Genomic DNA, 19,295 nt, shown 5'->3' with positions numbered 1-19,295 from the left:
GAGTACGTCCCTTCTTTCTCTGCTTGGGCTAGGGTTGTTGAGAGGAAATAACAACTTCCCCGTATAAATAGCCAGCGTATGTTTCCTAAAAGCATATTCTGAATCAAACACCTCTTATTTCATCTATTTACATAGAAATTAAAACCTACATACTAGCACCACAAAACACAAATTCTCTCCCTCTCACTCAAACTACTTCAAGTTCATATCACTCATGGTAAACAACAAGTCATCATCATCTTCACAATCCTCTTTCTTTCCACTCATCTTCTTCCTCCGAATAGCATCTTCCTCATTAATAATAGACCTGTCGTTAGCTTTAAGCGATGATCTGTAGTCGTAGATGGAGGGACTAGTCGCCATTCCAGTGACAACAGTGGTGGGCTTACTCTTGATCGAGGGCAAAACACTATTGGTATTCCCACCTGTACTGCTATTGACACTGTGCGATGATGAACAATGGATAGATGAAAGCTTTGTGTTGCTGGTTGGTTCTTGATTACTTGCATCAGCATTGGTGATGGTTGCAGTGGCTGCCGGAGCTGCTGCATTAGAAGAATTTATGCGTGAAGTGATTAATGGCCTATTAGGTTCAATACTAGTGGCTCTCGGTGAATTCTCTCTTAATTTAGATTGTAAAGACGACACAATCAATTGGGACTGATCAAATGAACCGGGAGGCGAGTTTAATGAACTCTTGCGACTACTTTGTCTTGATTGTAGTACGACGCTTGCATTAACATTGTCACTTAATTGCTGGTGTTTGCCCTTCAACAGTTGATATTTGCGTAAAACATTTGCATCACCACTTTCATTCGATTCCACTATTGGTTTCGTCTTTATAGAATCATCAGTGTTGCTTCTCCCTAATTTCAAATCCGATTTGCTATCAATCATTCGTACAAAGTCATTGATATCATCGTCGATATACAATCCACTCAATGCGGCATCAACACTATTACCATGACCAAAGTAATCAGACAGTGGAGTTTGTTGACGAACACTGGTATTGCTGAATCTACGACTGGCGCGAGATCCAAACGAGGAGGAAAACCGTGGCGTATTGTTGCTACTGTCAGGGTGGGGAAATAACCCATCGTCATGACCGGTGGATGAGCTTACCGACTTTGGAATCGATGTACCATACGGGTTGTGGTTGCTGCCCATGATTGGAACTGCATTTGTTGATGGGGTGCTGCTTCTTGGATTTCTCAAAAATGCAGCCAAAGAAGCATTTGATATTGATTTGTTGCTGGTTATTGAAACTTTTCTTTCCAAGGATGATGCAATGTTTTGCCCTGTACTAGCTTGCCCTGGTTGCCCTCCGGCGTTGATTGGCCCGGGAGTAGGTGAAATTTCACGCGAACCAACTTTATATGGATCTCGCACTATGGCCTTTGCCGGAGATGTTGACTGCTCTTTGCTAAACAGCGGGCTTTCATTCTTGGATGAGGTCAATGACGACGACGAAGGTGAAAGAGACATCAACTTCCTAGCATCCTCGTCGTGTTTCCCAAAATGTGCTGATAAAACCTCCTCATGCTCGTGTAGGCAAAAGTCATAGTGGTTTCTGTATGCTATTGAAATCTTTAATAAGCCCATGCTGGTATTAATTGGGGCAAAGTTCTTCTGTGTTGTATGAGATTGTGGCAAGCTTGATTGACTATTGCTGATGATGGGCTTTGACAAGCCAATTCTTCCTTTAGAGCTAATCGGTTGGTTACCATCAAGGATCTTATTGCCTAGGAATAGCTTGTTCATGTTTTTCTTTTTCAATTTATACGCCGGCATCAACCTTGAATAGCCGTATATAGTTCTAAACAAGATGATTGCTTGTTTGTAAATTGAAGGTAATTCGTCAGCAGCTTGGCTGGGTACATTCTGGTCAAATTCAATAAGCCAACGCTCCAACACAACTTCTTGCTTTTTGCCATTGGGGCTTGAAACAGTCCACGGGTGTTTTTTCTCATCAAATAGTACCAATGTTTGATTTGCAGGCAATTGTCTCAAGTCAAGATAGGTTTCAATAATCATCGGTGGAATCGATCCCACATCGGCCGTCTTCCACAACTTCAAATCTTCCTTAGCTGCACCTGATGCAGACAGCATATGAAGATTAAACCATTTGTTGATTCTCTGGCTTTGTTGATCACTAGTTCCACCAAATGGTGACTGGCTAAATGTTTGCGATTCAGAGCAGGCTCTTGAATCTAGTATTACTTGTGCTGCTTTGGTAAAGAAATTTATTAGCACTTGAGTGAGCTTTGCTGTTTGTTTCCTGGCTATAGCCTCGCTTTGTGATTTATTGGTCTGATCAACAGACATCGTGATAGATTGATTAGTGTTGATATCGTAGTGATTTAGGTCTCGAAATCTGATGTGCTGTTTTGGTGTGGCGATTGGACTATATGAGGCTCAGTCTATGCATAGTCACTTGAAATAACTGTCCCTGGGGGTTTTGCTGTGTAAGTCAGTATTGCACACTCTCTATTGGTCTAGATGACTGATGCTTTTTTCCTCCTTAACGAGCCAAGCTTATAGTGGTGTTCGATTGGGGTGGAGAAGATTATGTTGTTGCTAAAAGAACTGTGGTTGTATGTGTGTAAAGGAAAAATTGATCCTTAGACGCGAAGTTTGTACTTGCTTTTGCGATAATGCTTAGATCTGCGTGTCACACCCACTTCAAAATAGATTGCAAGTGATAACGTCTACCCTTATATTATCGGGATTGGATGAAAAGAAGAACTTAAGAAGGCTGACAGTCTGAGGCTTGTGTTATAAAATGCGTGTTCAAATCCAAAGGAGGGGGGAGCAAAGCAAAACAGATACTGGGGAGTGGTGTAAAGTAGTATTCCTTTAAACTGGCAAAGCTTTAAGGAAAACACAACTAGAACTGGGTAAAGCACTTGGTTGTGATGCTTGCTAAGGGGGGAAGGGAGATCTAGAGATGAGTGTAAGATCTAATTTTTTCCTTTCCCTGTATGACTCAGCTATATGCTTTGTTTGTTTATTCTTTTTTTGCCTTGTCTTATCGATAAGAGGACTGAGATTTATAATAATTTTTAGGACAATATACATAAACTGCAACATTAATTACCCCTCTCCATAAAAACAGTAGTATTTGGCATTCATAACTACTTTACGACTTACATAATTAGATTAGATATACATTGTGAACCTTAATGCTCACAGACGTTACTGGTAAACTAACATGTAGTATTGTGACTATATTAATCATCGCATGTCACAATGTGCAGTCCTGGTCAAAACGAGTGTCTGTGACGTGACTGCTCTCACTGAAAACCTCCTTGAAGGTAACTACGCAGGGAGAGACAAACCAAATCACCGCTGAATGACATACTAGCTCATTGATGAATGATTGCGACTGTCATCCACTTTAAAAGTATGACATTAATGTGGCTCGCTTATTATACGAGACAGATGGAGTGGGGTGCACCTTCCCCGCTGCAACAAGGAAAGAAATCAGTTTAACTTTCTTTGCGAGAGGGGGAATGTTACGTCACAAGCCTAAAAGTGGGACTTACAATGAGATGAGATGGAAAGTATGACGCAAGAACTATTGGGTCAACAGACTTGGTTGTGCTGCTTTGTATAGACATTTCTGATGCGCCCACCGTGTGTATCCTCTTCTGGCGACGCAATCTCCCTAAATCCCCACGACCCGCATTGTGTTATCGACCTAAACTTAGGACGAAAGAAAGGGAGAAAAGAGGAAAAACATCACCACTGAATTAGACCCTTCTCACTTTCTCACTCTCTCATCGACCAAACTTTTTTTTTTTGATTTTTTTTTAGCCATTGCAGATCATCAAACTAAACGCACACACAACTCCCACATCATCATCCTTTCTTGTATGAATTATCAATATGGACGATGATAACTTTGATATAATTCGGGCCCAGTCTCCAAAATCATACTTGTACACATCTGTTGCTTTGGCTCATCTAGGAGAAGTTGCATCAAAGATCATTTCAACACTAATTGCCCATGGCCGCCAAACAGCCAAAGAGTTGGGTCAGCGCACTCGACTTACTTTGAAATCGATCAAGTCGGCACTTGTTTCATTGATTCAACTAGGCTGTGTTTATTTTTGGCAAGAGAAGGATATCATTTACTACTCATTTAATGAAACTGGCTTGAAGATATTGATCAATAGTGGTGACATACTAAACCACGTTACTCAAGAATATGGTGAAGAAGAAGCGGAAACAATACAAAATGTTTTGCAACTAGGCCATATCAAATTGGACGACTATCTCAAACAATTTGATCAAGACAAACCACAGCGATTAAACAAGGAAAAGATTATTCTTAAATTATTCAATGACGGGTGGTTAAAAGTGCTACGCATCTTTGATTATCATGACATGAACGACATCTGGAATCAATTATTCGAAGATACGCTAAAGAAAACTCCTCGATCAGCAACTACTTCCGAAATCAAACGAGTGGCTGAAGTAACGTCCAATTGTAAAGAGAAATTATTACAGCTCATTGAAACTCAACCAGCTTCCGACTTGTACATCAACGAGCATGGATTTAAAAAATTGAACCCCAATTTAGTATTAAGCTTCAACCTTTCTCGTTTTCAAAAACATTCACGTACAAAAACATATGCCAATTTGGCCAAATCAAGAATTGGTGTACTTTCAGCAAAAGTCTTTGAAGCCGGATTGAAATCTATTGAAAGCAATACCCCTGACTTGACGCATCCGTTTATTGAAATTGATGGGTTGTTGAATAACCCGGGCGACGTTGAAGATTTCAAACACAGTCAAGAAAGTAGCTTAGTAGCAGAAAAGAAGATTATTTTCACCGCCAAGGATGTGTTGAGACATCTACCTAAAGTTTTGGATCTACGCGACTCGGTAATTTCCAACACACTGGGGTCCAGTATCAAGAGGGAGTTCCCGGATGATGAAAATGGCGATGGTGGACCTACAAAAAAGTTAAAACTTGAAAATGGACACAGTGCAACTACATCATCCACCTTGGACTCCGATGATGATGATCAAAAATTACGCTTTATTCAACAGCACTTGCAACTTCTTGCTTCTGGTACCAATACCAAATTCATTATCGAAGTATCACCTGGCCGTTACACTGTATCCTTTTTCCACCTTTCCCAAGCGGTCAAACAGTTTACCTACGAAGCCCTCATCAAAGCCACCATGAAGGATGATGCGTTCCGAGTCCTTCGATGCATCAAACAATTACGCTTGGCTGATGAAAAATCGATTGCCCAGGCAGTTCTTCTCAAGGAGAAAACAGTACGAAGTGAAGTTTATCACCTTGTTAGGGCCAACATTGTCGAACTTCAAGAGGTTCCTCGTAGTGCCGATCGTGCTGCTTCAAAGACATTTTATCTATTCCGATACAAGCAACAGCCATGCTATGACCACTTGGTCAATAGTTTGATCTTTGATATGGGTGAGATTCTAACCATTATCAACACATTTGAACAAGAGAATAAAATCCTTTTGGACAAGTGCCAACGTGTTGACGTTCAAGGCCATGAAGAGGAGTACTTGATTGAGTCGGAATTGAAGACATTGCATAGCTTGCAGAATAGAAAAATCAAAAATACAGTCAGATTCAACCGAATCAAATCCTTGTGGGATGTCTATAGTTTGTAATACAATAACCTGCATTAAATAAATTATACGTTTTCTTATTCAAACTCTACCAAACAAAATCTATTCGTCATCGTCATCTTCATCTTCCTTGTCTGGGGCAACATATGTCTGGGGGATGTCGACTTCGGTCTTGAACTCATCGACACCGACTCTTTCAGCAGTGACTTGAGCAGTGTGGTCCTTTGGCACATGGTCAACCGCATCGGATAATTCAACAAGTGCCAATGGTCCCCATAACATGATACCAGTAAGAGCGATAAACCAACCTACCAAACTACGACCTTCTTTGGCAAAAACGCTAATAACAGATGCTTTGTTTGGCCATACTGGTAATCCCTTTTGACCGTTGTTAATATCGGTAGAAATTTGTCTAGCAAATCTCAAGTTAGTTGTCGTGGTTGTGCGACGTAATTGCGAATGAATTGCTCTTCTAAACATGATGAAATTTTTGGGGTGATAGAATGTAGAGTAGAAAGTAAGAAATTTTTCTTTTTCTTTATTTTTTTTTCCCAACGTATTTACTAAGTACTTATGAAACAATAGAGCTTCCTCCTCCCTCTCTCTTTTTCCTCCAACAAGGATCAGGTTTGTGTTCATGACATATTTCTTGATGGTTCTCTATTGTTCTTGTGTATTTTTTAGTCTTAAAATTGCGATCCAACTGAACGTTCTAGCAAATTAAAAAAAAAAAAAAGAAAAGAAAAAAAAAATCTCGGATGCGACAAATGAAACGAAGATTTTGTGTAATATGCTTTCCCCAGGCCGAGGCACCCCTAATCGATCTACAACGATTCCTTAAACCCAGCAAAATCAAATTGATCCTCAACGATAGCATCCCCTTCTAGCCTGTACTTGAGCTTGATTCTAAGTTTCAACTTGGATCCTGGTTTGCCCGAAACTTTCAACACTTGGCGAATTTGGCTCTGTCTGGATATCAAAGTGTCACCACCAGAAGTCGATGTGATGTTTAGCTTTTGTGTTTTTGGAACTGCTATTAAAAGTTGGAATTGATCGATCTTGGTTGATGATTTGGAAACAATGATTGCTTCAACGATGGCATCTCCTGTAATGAACTGTTTTGGTACGAATGAGACTTTTACATTTGCATTCTCAAACGCAACAATCTCATTTGCACTAGCACCATTAAAGTTATTCGAGCTTTGGCTCTTGGGATTGCTATCGCCAAATATATCCGATAGTATATCATTACTAGCTGTCCCTGGTGCATCATCATTCTCAATCAAGTCCAACAATAAATCATCCTGGGTGGAGTTTGTTGAAATAGCTGCAGAAGCAGTCCCACTACCACCACCTTCGTTCCTCTTATGATGATTGCTTGTCTTGTGTAGTTTCAACGATTCACGCTCCTTGACCGGTGGTGCCGGCATTTTTCCAAGTAAACCGCGTTTCAATGCTGCATCTTGGCCAAAAATCTCCTGATACTCTACTGCTCTAATTTGTATTTCCAAATTCGAGTCGTATGTTTTGGAGTTGATGATTCGCCTCAAGTGTTCTATCACCAGTGAGTTTTTGAATTTGACCGACAACTTCAACGTTGATGTTAATACATATGCGGTCAATTGCAAAAGCTCTTGCGCCGAGTAGGTTGAATTATCAAGCAATTGTTCAAACAAGTCAACAATCCGTCCTTCAGTAACTTGTTCTGATTTCTCACCTGCTTCAACCAGCGTACCTAATATCAAATCACCATATTCACCCAAAGTCCAGGTCGTCACTAACGCCAATGCAAATTGGTTTTCATCTTCCAAACAAGAGGCAAACAACCTCAGAACAACATGCTTTTTCAATTCTTGGTCATTGCATTGTAATATCAAAGCAAGTATATTGGAAGTGATATCTGGTGTCAAGGCGTTGCCTCCTGCCTTGAGTGTCCTGATCAACGTATCATAATGCCATTTGTCATTTGGTGAAAACTTGCTGGCGGCTATAGTCAATTGTGAAGTGACATATGACTTCAACTCTTGATCGGAACACTCTTCTAGAAAGGTGAGAATTTCTCTAGCCAATACTCTTATATTCTGTTCGTTTATAATACCAAACGACAATTCCAAAGCTCTTCTCCTGATGGAGATATCGCCATCGGTTAAACAGTTGACAATTGTCGATCTGTGTCTTTGAACGGCCAAAGGTTCAATATTCACAATACTCAACAAGGTATCCAAAGCAACATAACGTGTATTGTTGTCCTTTGTAGCGAGGAATTTACCCAAAATATTAACTCCCAAAATCTTGAGCGATTGATCAGATTGAATTGCGAATATCGTCTTGACGCATTCGTACAAAATTGCATTGGCAGCGTTTTTGCCACTATCCAAATTTGACACAACCTGTGTTAAGATATCGTTAATCTCTTCGGAAAATGGTAAATCAATGGCCAATGTCCTAATACCCGACAACAAGCTAACTTGCAAAAATGGATCGGTCGTACCCATAACATCGTAATCTGGTTGATAGCCCATCGTTGTTACTCTTTTCAAATGACCAACAATCTTGGGAATAGCCTTTGTCAAAGCTGGTCGATTTTCATTTGAGACATAATACAAAGCTTCAATCAATCTCAATGTACCCAACAACACCGATGAATTTTTTTCATTGATCAAGTCCAATGCTTTTGGTAAAAAGAATTCTGACAAGTCAGGCTCTTTCTCCACCAATTTTGCGGCAACGATACAGGCCTTTTTTCTCAAAAAGTTGTTTTTGGAGTCGAGGATGGTTTCCACATTGGTATACAAGTCACGAGCCAATTCTGGAGATGCAATGTTTCCAAGACAGCAGAGCGCCAATGCAACAATGTATGCATTATGGTGCTGCATGTCATTATCCAATGAATTTGTCAACAAGGTTAAAACCTCTTGATTTTCATCCAAAATCAACATGCACGCCAAGTATCCCAATCGCTTATCAGCAAACCTAGGAGATGCAAGTAGCTTAAGACACTCCACCTGACCAAAGTGAGTCTTTTCTCCCATGATATACAAGTACAACAACTTGGATATATTGATTCGCCTTGTTGTTTGGTCAAGACCGACATCTCTGAACGAAGTTCTAATTGCCGCTGATTCCTTTTGGATCACTGCACGTTCATCAGCAATCGTCTTGGCTTTACGGACTGCCTTGATGAATGACCTTAGAGAGCCCATTTGATGGAGGTGGTTTGATTTTGTGCGGGTGTACTGAGGTTCGCTTTTGAGGTTACCGTGTCAATGTCTTTCTTTTTTATGTTTTTGTTTTTTTTATTTTTTTTCAAAATCGTTGTTGTTGATTTTTGGAATCTTTTGTGTTTCAGTTACATGGTGGCCATTTATGAGAGAGGAGGAAGACTTACATGTGTACCACAGGCATAGTAAAGTCTTTGCACCTGCATGTCCTTCAACAGGAGGAGAAGAAGAGGAAGAAAAAGAAGAAGAATCTCCACTCAGAGATGTTACTTCATTCTCTCTTGCGTGAGCTCATTTGTTGTTTTACTCCTTCGCTACAAGTCCTCTCAAGGCTAGACTATATGTTTATTAAATTTGGTTGTGGAATATCTACAAAACTACACACTTCTTCTTCTTCTTTTCCTTCTTGTCCTTGGCCTTTAAGGAAGCTCTAGTAGCAGCTTCAAATACTTCTCTAACACCTCTTCCGGTCTTGGCAGAACATTCCAAATAGTCAGCAGCACCAATCTTTTGAGCAACAGATTGTCCCTCCGAAGTAGAGACTGGTTGTTGTTGTTGTTGTCTTAAAGCCTCAATGGTGTGAGGATCATCTCTTAAATCCGATTTACAACCAACAAGGATAATAGGGACACCTTGGCAAAAGTGCAACACCTCAGAAATCCATTTTTCCAAAACGTTATCCAAAGAATCTGGTGAATCAACTGAGAAACAAATTAAAATGACATTTGAATCAGGATATGACAATGGTCTTAATCTATCGTAATCTTCTTGACCAGCAGTATCCCAAAGCGCCAATTCCACTTTTCTTCCATCAACCTCGACGTCAGCAACGTAGTTTTCAAAAACTGTTGGGACGTATACTTCAGGGAAGGTTCCTTTAGAAAAGACAATTAATAAACAAGTTTTACCACAAGCACCGTCACCGACAATGACTAATTTTCTACGAAGTTCAGCAGGACCATTGACCATTTTGTATGATATGTATAAGTGTGAGTATATGTATGTGTAGGTGGAGGGGTAGGATGAAAGGGGAGGAGGTAAAACAGACGTGTGAGTTGTTGTTGAGTTTGTTGTTCTTTTATTTTTTTTCTGTTTTTTTGTCGATAAGGAGTAAAACTAAGTGTTAAAATCCTCAATTAGGTAAGCTAAAAACTGGTGATGCAAATGAAACCAAGTGTGTTACTATATTATGTGATCTATATGTGTATAGTAATAATAACAATATAAGATGATAGCCAAAAATCTAACCTGTGATTGATTGATTAATTGATTGATTTGGTAGGCGCTTTGATTAAAGTATAAAAGTGGTGTTGATATGTTGAGAGATCACAAGTGTTTTAGAAAAAAAAAAATTTTTTTTGTAATTGAAAAAGAAGAACAAAAAAAAAATACACAAATTTTGTGTGTGTGTGTAAGGTAGGCGTAGTAATTATGTATATATTGTAGAGAATGTGTTGTGTTAAATTTCAGTGTCAATTTCTTTTGTCTTTTGACATTTTACTGTTTTTTTGTTTTGATTTTGTTACAAGGTACACGTACTAAATGTATTTTTATCTCGTGTCGCTCGTGTAATTCTTCAAACAAACAATGTGGCTGAGGGCAAATTTAGTTTGCCTAAATTGGTGATGGATGAGGACGCTGCACTAGGCACGCCTTTGAACACTACAAGATTAACAGTTCTGGCTGTGACTCTCATAAGTGAAGTATTTAGAGCTATTTTTAAATTACAGTTTTAGTATGTACAGCAGTTAGGCCTAAAACACTCGACAGGGCCATACACTCTTCAGTTGGTACACTGTTGTAACTCGCTGTTTTATCACACGCTTTTCCTTCGTTTGGCAGAACAATCGGTAAGTGTAACTTTGTTCGGATCGTACGCCAAATTTCAAAATATGACGAAACTGGAATTGAGTGAGTGTGTTTGTGTTTAATGATGTTTCCTTAATTGAACAAAAAAAAACAATACAAAATTCAAAGCGTGTCAATTACTTATTTCTGTCGTAATTTCACGCAGCCCCCTTTCGAAAATGATTTTGTTTTATTTGGTAGCAACTGAAACGCAAATTTCAAATCGGTAACATCTACTAAATCCGTCTCCTCAAAAGGTGCCAAAGGGTGCTCTCTTAACGACCTCACTCAATCATTGGTAAGAGCACATATAAGTATAATCAAGTGGAATACTACACATTATTGTCATGAAATTTTGGTGTAAATATCGCATTCAGCATTGTATGAGCTTAACCACAAGCAGTCTACCTTATAATCCTTTCCATTCGGGAAGTAGCTGAATATATAACAACAGCGATGAAGAGGACATACAATAGTCTTGTGTTTTCTGTAGAGGGTAGATATTTAATAAAATTTTAGTTAATGATAAGCACGAGATGATATTAGTATAATCCAGTTTATCATTACAAGAAAAGACCTGTTCATTCATTTACTATGGTATAGATCTTTCCTGTTGAACTTTATGTCACGTCACATCAATTTTACTTTTTGTTTCAATTTGGTTGCGAAATTGGGTAAAAACAGGAGTTAACGAAAAATAAACCAGATAAGTTCAGTGCAATAGGGAGACAGACAATCAAGTAGATAGGGCGTGCTTGGATTAATTAGATAAGCAGGTGAGCCACTGATGACACTGATATCCACCCATTTATGGAAGATAAGGTGTAGACACAACAAACGATTTGTAGATAAACTTTTCAGTCCAAAGAGAGTTACTATTGCAGCCTAAACAATTGAATCACGTAATAAGATGGGCTTACACGTAATAACCATTATGAGGAGGTGTAACCACAGTGGCTATTGTTTGACTTCCAAAGTTGGCTAAAACTGTGTGATAACAAAGAAGATAAGAGGAGATTTTTATGTCGTGCCTTTCGCAGTTCTTATCTTCTTATGCAAATTATGACAAAAACAAAGATAACAACAAAGAGTAAAGATAGAGGCAAGATCAGATAAGAAAACTTGTCATCTATTGGGGAAGTTTTGAAGCATAGACGGAAGTGGTTATAGGAAAGGAGGAAGGTGTTCTAGTTTACACGCCTCCTCCTCCACGTACTCTATTGGAACTAAAAATAGAACCTCACCAAGGAAAAAGAAGGTTCTAGCCATCGAAAAGAAGTTAAATCCACAAACGCGAATGCCTTTTCCTGGTAGATAGTACACTACCTTTTTTTATTTTATTTTAATTTTTCTCCTCTATGTTTTATTATGGCTAGTGTGAGCTAAACAAATCCGCCCCACTTTCCGATTCCTATCAAATGTGATAAGGATATTATCAAAAGTGTGGACTTTTGATAGATAAGCTCTCCACACTCCAAGGTCCATAGCAATTATAAAAGATTATCTTACTTTCTTTGATTATGCAATTTTTATCTTATCTACTCAGTGGGGAATAATAAGCCTAATGAGAGATAAAAATTTCCGTGTGTCAATTGGTGAGAGAGAGAGAAAAAAAGTCACCTGGTTATCTAAAAGATAAACCCTGCGAGGTGCATGCAATATGTGTGTATGGTTGTAATAATTGAATAATGGCAAATTGCATATGGAGAATAATTTGTAAAGAAGTGGCCAGAGTCCTGCATCGGATTTAGTAAGGTTATATGTATGTATGCTGCACATAGTACATAATAAATACCCAAATGCAGATAACTTTTCAAACTAAGAAAATATTTTTTCCAACAGATGCAGACACAGAAAAAACAGACAGACAATTTTAATTACAACTAAACAAAACTGATTAGATAACAACCACCACCACTCACCACTGCCAACTAAAATATAAAAAGATCATACAATAAAATATGTACCAAAGTACACTACTTTTGTAGCGAAAAGAAAAATTTTTTATTTTATATTTTATTTTTTATTTATACACACAATACGTATTCCTCTTTTCTTTTATCAGATAAACTTTTAATCAAGACAAAACAACAAGAGCTATACCACTGTAACAATTTACACACCGCACCACTTCACACTTTATCACATACTCATATCACAAGCTATAATCTTTGGCACAGTTACTATTCACTGGATCGCTAAGAAGAAGAGAGTAAAAGGTTTATCAACACTATAAATAGAAAGGTCTTATTGTTTTCCATCAGATTCATTCGTTTATCTTTTCAAAAAAATTTTCATTTTTTTTTTTATTTTTTTTTCTTTTTTTCAACCAATTGAAAAATTTATTTCATTTACTTTTTATCAGTCTTTTTACTGTATTCCATTCTGATACTACTACCACTACCACAACCACAACCACCATCTGTATATTATTTCACATATTCAAATAATGGCTTTACTTGATATTCAACAACGTCCTTCCCAGCCAGTACAGTTAAAGAGTCCACATGCCAAAAGTAACTCATCATCATCACCACCATCATCTACTACAAATACTACTACTACTACTACCACTGTGCTACCAAAGTTTGAAGAAACAGTAAAGGCAGCACACGGAGATGCAAATACACACTCAGGCCCTAAGCAGCAGCAGCAACCACTGTCAGTGTCATATGCTACTGCTACTGCAACTGATTCCAACCCAAGTTCACTTAACTATAAGCCAGGAGAGAGTCACAACCACGCAGGGTTCAATGTGAAGGTGTTTAATGTAAATGAATCTGTTACCACACCAGCATCGGCTTTATCTACCCCACCAGCAGTCAAGGCTAAAGGTGACTATGAATCTAATTCCAATAATGCTACATCAAATTTTCAATCACCAGGATATAAAACTGGGGAAATCATTTCCCATCCTTTACCTACACCACCATCAAAACTAAAGAGTCAAGATTCTCCTTCTTTGCCAACACTTCCCTCAACTGAAGGTTCAATAGAACAAGCCCATGGGAGCACAGACGGAAGTGCTTCTGCTGCCAATCATCCTAATGTCAAGCCAACGTCTCATATAAACACCGACGGTACTTCAACATCCAAGACCAACCTTTCGAGTCCGGTATGTCGCAATTGTAAGACGCAAACGACACCATTATGGAGAAGAGATGAAACAGGACAAGTTTTATGTAACGCTTGTGGGTTGTTTCTCAAATTACATGGACGTCCAAGACCAATCAGTTTAAAGACTGACACAATCAAGTCAAGAAATAGAGTAAAACTGGGTGCAAATGGAGCTAACTCGTCGTCAAAGGGAGCAACAGCGTCAAATACACCTGAATTAAAGTCAAAGGATTCGAAGTCAGGCAAGAAGTCACCAAAACTGAAGAAACTCAAGAATGCAACTGGTGGTGCAAATGGAATTGGAGGTAGCAATACTCACGGCAATGATTTAACACCACTTTTACCAGCTACTTCAGGCAGCAACACACCAGCCACTTTTAAACCAGAAGGCGGCAATAGTGTAGGTGGATCTCATTCCTACAATAATTTAGCTTCAATTAATGGAAATGGTTATTACCAGCAACAGCAACAACAACAACACCTGTTGCACCATACGCCACATTTCCCTCCTCACTTACCAAACCATGTTTTACAAGCACACCAACAAGTGCCATTACACTATCCGTCATCTACACCAACTCAGTTTGCCCCTGGATTAAGAAGAATTACGTCGCCATTGATGTTATCAACAACGTCGTCATCAGCAGTAAGGAATGAACCAATAGCCGCACCAGCAGAGACAAACACCACTGCAGCTTCGTCAACTGCCGAGTCCAATTCAATGCATGCAGCAGCTGGTGTGTTGGAAAACTTGTCTAACGAACTAGGTCCTAGTGCTACATTCAAACCAGATTTAAACACAGGAGCTAGACAAAAGGGAGTTTCCTTGATGCAAAAGGATTCAAGGCCAACTAATAGCAACACCACAACTACAACCGGTTCATCCTCGTCTATTTTCTCAAGCGTTACTCCACCTCAATTGCCACGTTTACCGGCGTTGAACAAGACTTCGCCCGCTTTTTCAGCAGCACAATCGAGGTCATCCACGCCAACGTTGCCTCCATTACATCATGTTGCTTCTGGTGAGATTACTTTGCCTTCATTAAACAAATTTTCTCTTCAACAACCACACCAAACCCAGCACCCAGCTTCAACCGTCCCAACCCAGCAGCAGTCAACAAACAACCTGTCAAGAAGCGGTTCTGAGCAACCTTCTAATTCCTCCAGCCGAAACGAAACTCCAAAAGGAAATGACAACCACAGCAGCAACGACAATAACAGGGGTGGCAGCAGCAACAACAATAACAACAACAACTCCAATCCTCATGAAGTCACCATTTTGAAAACACGTATTTCCGAGCTTGAACTAGTTAATGATTTATACCGTACACGTATTATGGAATTAGAAGCCATGGAACACGCAGCAAGATTGAGAGAAACCTCAATGAGAAAACGTTTGGAAGAAGCAGTGGAGTTACAAGCCAGTCAATTGGAGGAGTATAATCGCAAACAAGAAATGAATGCGTCTAAATTTGGTGTTGGACTGGGTCAACGTTTATATTATCATCAACCAAGTGACCCTGAGATTGCCGCAGCTGTTTCCAACTCGAGACAAGTGATTGGGTACCAACTGTACTTGGCTCACGATGAACAAATGGCACAAGCTCAACACCTGGGAATTCAATTGAGTGAACGATTGGGCCAGTCTCAAAAACAACAGCATCAACAACAGCAACAAAAGCAACTGCAATTTCCAGATGGTAGTGTAGCTGATGCTTCTAGAAAAGAGAAACCTACCGGCATTTCGACTCACGAAGGAGGTTCAAAGAGAACCAACGATAGTTCAGTCATACAAGGAAATGAAAAGAAATCAAAACTAAATTAAAAATTAATTCAATATTTTTAAAAACTAATGTAATTTTGTATAATTTGTATACTTCCTTTGGCTGTAAACAAAAAAATCAAGTCCATTGTAATTATAAAAGATAAATAAAAAGAAAAGTATTCAACACTACGTAAACATCAAATCTGGAAAAATGATCATGTACGTACATCGGGTTCTTCTTTACCCAAAAATTGTTTAAACTTCAACAAGTTCAAAACAAAGTCAATGTCCTTGACCAAATACTCATCAACTTTAACTTGATAAGTTGACGCATCATTGGAATGTTTTTCCAAATATAATCTAACCGTAGCTCCAGAAGACCCGGTTCCTGATAACCGAACAATAAATCGTAATCCATTGGTGAATTTAATAAACAAACCCTGTTTGGAAGAAATTGATCCGTCTAAATCAGTATACGAAAAGTTCTCGGCTTGCTTAATTGTATAGCCAGGAGCCAATTCATCACCTTGTTTGTGCTCATCAACAATCTTTTGCAACAAGTCAATCAATTTATTGGCACCCTCACTCGAGACATTTTCATAATCATACCTGGTGAAAAAAGTTCTTCCATACTTGTCCCAAAATGAATTTTGAACAATTTCAATCGACGTCAGTTTACCAGGGTTTGATTTATGATAATCAGCTAATAAATTCAACCAAGCTACAATGGCCCATAATCCATCCTTTTCTCTAATGTGGTTTGATCCAGTACCAAAACTTTCTTCTCCACAAATACTCAATTTTTTAGCGTCAAAGAGCGAACAGAAAAACTTCCAACCGGTGGGGACTTCGTATACATCGACTCCTTTATCTTTCGCAACCAAGTCAATGGCTCCTGAAGTTGGCATTGACCTAGCCAATCCATAGATACCTTGTTTCTTGAAGTAAGGAATGGCGTCTGCATATTCTGATATAATAGCCACTGAATCACCGGGGGATACAAATGTACCTGCTCCGTAAATCATGTTTCTATCACCATCACCATCGGATGCGGCACCAAATGCAATACCTTCTTTATCCACTCTTTCAACAAGTGTATGCGCATAAGTTAAATTTGGATCAGGATGCAAACCACCAAAATCGCTCAATGGTTTACAGTTCTGAATTGATGATTCAGGCAAGCCCAATTCTTCAACAAAAATCTTGTATCCATATGGACCAGTAACACCATTCAACGCATCAAATAAGACTTTAAACCCTTGTTCTTTTGTTGCTTTGTCCAAGAATGATTTAATCAATGGGAAATCAAAGACGTCCTTCAACATTTCAACATAGTCCTTGGTGGAATCAATAACTTCAATCTCAAGAGGACCTGCTTTAACTTGCCCAATTTTGGAGATGTCAACATCGTCTAATTGAGCCAATTTATAACTGGTCAACGTTTTCGAAATGTCAAAAATCTTGTTGGTGACTGATTCAGGTGCTGGTCCACCATTGCCCAAGTTGTACTTGATACCTAAGTCATTCTTTGGTCCACCAGGATTGTGACTTGCGGTTAAAATGATCCCACCAGTAGCTCCCAACAATCTAATCACATGTGATGTAGCTGGTGTAGACAAGATACCATTTTGACCCAAGATAACTTTCTTTACACCATTGGCAGCGGCAATCTTGAAGATCAATTGAATGACTACATCGTTGTAGTATCTTCCATCACCTCCAATGACTAACGTTGCATCTTTGCTACCTTCAGGAATTGCATCTAAAATTGCTTGAATGAAATTTTCAGTATAATGGGGTTGTTGGAAAACAGTGACTTTCTTCCTTAAGCCTGAAGTACCAGGCTTTTGATCTTGGAATGGCTTTGTATCAATTGTATCAATTTTGACGTCTAACATTGTGTGGTGGAAGGTACCTGTTTGTATTCAATTGGGGTAGTCAAATGCTGGTTTGTCTTCTAATTTGTTGAACTTTTTTTTGTTAGCAAAGGAGATCTGTCTCTCTCCTCTTAAATCTCTAATAATCATTTATTTTCTTCTGTGAGGTGATTGATTATGTAAGAACCGAATTAAATTAATCTTACCAAATTATCCATCTACAGTAACAAAGAGACCAATAAAGAGAGGAGCAAACTGGAGTAACGTGGAACTCTGATATTGTTTAAACAGAGCTAACCAGGAACTACCTCTATTCAGAAAAGTGTACAATGAGATGTTTCAGTTTACTCAACCCACCCTCCACATATTCTCTTTCCATTTTATTACTCAGAAACAAATCAGTTCAAGTATATTCAGGTTTGTAATCTGCATGCTGATTTTGCACCGCACACATGTGCTCCGACTGAAATATATATCTCCCCCCCCCCCCCCACACCGGACTTTTCCAGCTTTCTTCTTCCCACGACACAAAGTCGTCTAGAATTATTACGCCGCAATTTGTCCCCCAACAAAAGCAACTAGAGGTTTAGCCACTAGAAGGGCTTACTGTGAATCTACAACGTCGCCTTGCTTCAAGATTCTTCATGACATACCTGTTGATATAGGCTGAGAGAGCAATAAATTAGTGTTCCTACTCCCTTCTTGCATCCAACTTTCTACTATTTGCATTAAGTTTCAGGACTTGCTTTTCCACGACAGTTTTAAATCTGACCTATTTACTCCAAGTTTATCCTTAAACGTAGCTACAATAATCCACTTCAATTACAGTACAGTTATTTGCTATCTTGTTTTTGAATTAGCACCCACCTGTTATTTGGTAACTAAATCAATCTCCACCAACTCTGTTCATGTTCGCAATCTTTATATCATCTATAGTTCAAACGCGGTAAATACAGCTACTTAAATTAACATAGACACATACAAAACAAACTAAAGACAAACTAAGAACAAAATAAATTGAAAAGACCAACTTCCTCAACTTTTATTCATGGGAAATGCCCCTTTCTTGGTCCAAAATATCCATCTGGAGCCAGTTCAGTGGCATTCAACCTACCAACCATATTACCATCATAACCTGTGTACACAACAGTATTACCCCACCAATTGATGTCCTTTTCATGATACATTACTGCAAAGAAGAAGATGATTGATGAAAATGCAACACCCGCACTCAAGCCTGTTGAGAGGAGATAGTTGTATTTTTGCCACCAAGCTTCGTACTTACCCTTGATGTACCACATGAATGCCAACGATACGTAGACACCTGGAATGTAATACGACAAATTGTATGGAGCGTAGTTTAACATACCTCCGATGATGATTGCTGGTTCAAATGTCTTTAAATACTTCTTGGGACCCCATTTCTTCAAAGCGATGCATGGGAATGCCAACAAGAAACCAATCAAGAAACACCATCTCAAGATAGGGTATAAATGGTCAAACACTTTCTTTGGACCGATGACACCCCAAAGGACAGAAGCAGTATAAAAGGTTCTTGTGCTGGGACAAGTGAATTTCTGTTTGTTGCCTGGTACGCAATAGTCCTTGATACCAGTTATCTGGAAGTTCAAAATAGCCAACTGGATGAATGAAGCAATGAAGATTGAAAGTAATTGAACTCTGAAAGTAGCACGCGGTGGAAGCTTAGTGTAGTGACCTTGTTTCAAATCGTTGATAAAGTTTTGCGCTTGCCCGTCAATATTGTAACCCAAGGCTTTAATGAACGATAAAGCCAAACCATTACCAGGGATTGCATAACCAACAATCAACTCAACCAAAACATTCAACCCA

At 38.9% G+C, this 19,295-nt stretch overlaps 8 protein-coding genes across 8 annotated transcripts; 2 read left to right on the top strand and 6 right to left on the bottom strand. All coding sequences in view use genetic code 12, as the record gives it.

Moving 5' to 3' along the window:
• Positions 1–192: 192 nt before the first annotated feature.
• Positions 193–2,325, bottom strand: CANMA_004154 (serine/threonine protein kinase regulatory subunit; the record flags this gene model as incomplete). The annotated part of the gene is made up of 1 exon (XM_051816402.1): positions 193–2,325. One exon carries the CDS (start codon positions 2,323–2,325, stop codon positions 193–195), a length of 2,133 nt encoding a protein of 710 aa, XP_051670241.1.
• A 1,563-nt stretch (positions 2,326–3,888) lies between these two features.
• On the top strand, positions 3,889–5,658 carry CANMA_004153 (DNA-directed RNA polymerase III subunit; the record flags this gene model as incomplete). The annotated part of the gene is made up of 1 exon (XM_051816400.1): positions 3,889–5,658. One exon carries the CDS (start codon positions 3,889–3,891, stop codon positions 5,656–5,658), a length of 1,770 nt encoding a protein of 589 aa, XP_051670240.1.
• A 60-nt stretch (positions 5,659–5,718) lies between these two features.
• Positions 5,719–6,096, bottom strand: CANMA_004152 (uncharacterized protein; the record flags this gene model as incomplete). Its single annotated transcript, XM_051816399.1, has 1 exon — positions 5,719–6,096. The coding sequence occupies one exon, from the start codon at positions 6,094–6,096 to the stop codon at positions 5,719–5,721; it is 378 nt and encodes a 125-aa protein (XP_051670239.1).
• A 344-nt stretch (positions 6,097–6,440) lies between these two features.
• APL4 (Apl4p) lies at positions 6,441–8,819 on the bottom strand (the record flags this gene model as incomplete). Its single annotated transcript, XM_051816398.1, has 1 exon — positions 6,441–8,819. One exon carries the CDS (start codon positions 8,817–8,819, stop codon positions 6,441–6,443), a length of 2,379 nt encoding a protein of 792 aa, XP_051670238.1.
• A 387-nt stretch (positions 8,820–9,206) lies between these two features.
• RHO1 (Rho family GTPase) lies at positions 9,207–9,806 on the bottom strand (the record flags this gene model as incomplete). Its single annotated transcript, XM_051816397.1, has 1 exon — positions 9,207–9,806. The coding sequence occupies one exon, from the start codon at positions 9,804–9,806 to the stop codon at positions 9,207–9,209; it is 600 nt and encodes a 199-aa protein (XP_051670237.1).
• Positions 9,807–13,134: 3,328 nt separating this feature from the next.
• Positions 13,135–15,627, top strand: GZF3 (Gzf3p; the record flags this gene model as incomplete). Its single annotated transcript, XM_051816396.1, has 1 exon — positions 13,135–15,627. One exon carries the CDS (start codon positions 13,135–13,137, stop codon positions 15,625–15,627), a length of 2,493 nt encoding a protein of 830 aa, XP_051670236.1.
• Positions 15,628–15,782: 155 nt separating this feature from the next.
• PGM2 (phosphoglucomutase) lies at positions 15,783–17,465 on the bottom strand (the record flags this gene model as incomplete). The annotated part of the gene is made up of 1 exon (XM_051816395.1): positions 15,783–17,465. The coding sequence occupies one exon, from the start codon at positions 17,463–17,465 to the stop codon at positions 15,783–15,785; it is 1,683 nt and encodes a 560-aa protein (XP_051670235.1).
• A 1,025-nt stretch (positions 17,466–18,490) lies between these two features.
• Positions 18,491–19,295, bottom strand: CANMA_004147 (uncharacterized protein; the record flags this gene model as incomplete). The annotated part of the gene is made up of 1 exon (XM_051816394.1): positions 18,491–19,295. A coding segment is annotated over one exon (805 nt), but the record flags the coding sequence as incomplete, so codon positions are not given.

Source organism: Candida margitis (genome assembly GCF_024628925.1).
Source record: "Candida margitis strain CBS 14175 chromosome Unknown scaffold68, whole genome shotgun sequence".
NCBI lineage: Eukaryota > Fungi > Ascomycota > Pichiomycetes > Serinales > Debaryomycetaceae > Lodderomyces > Lodderomyces margitis.
Note: the sequence above shows the minus strand (reverse complement) of the source record. Positions and strands in the feature narration are given on the sequence as shown.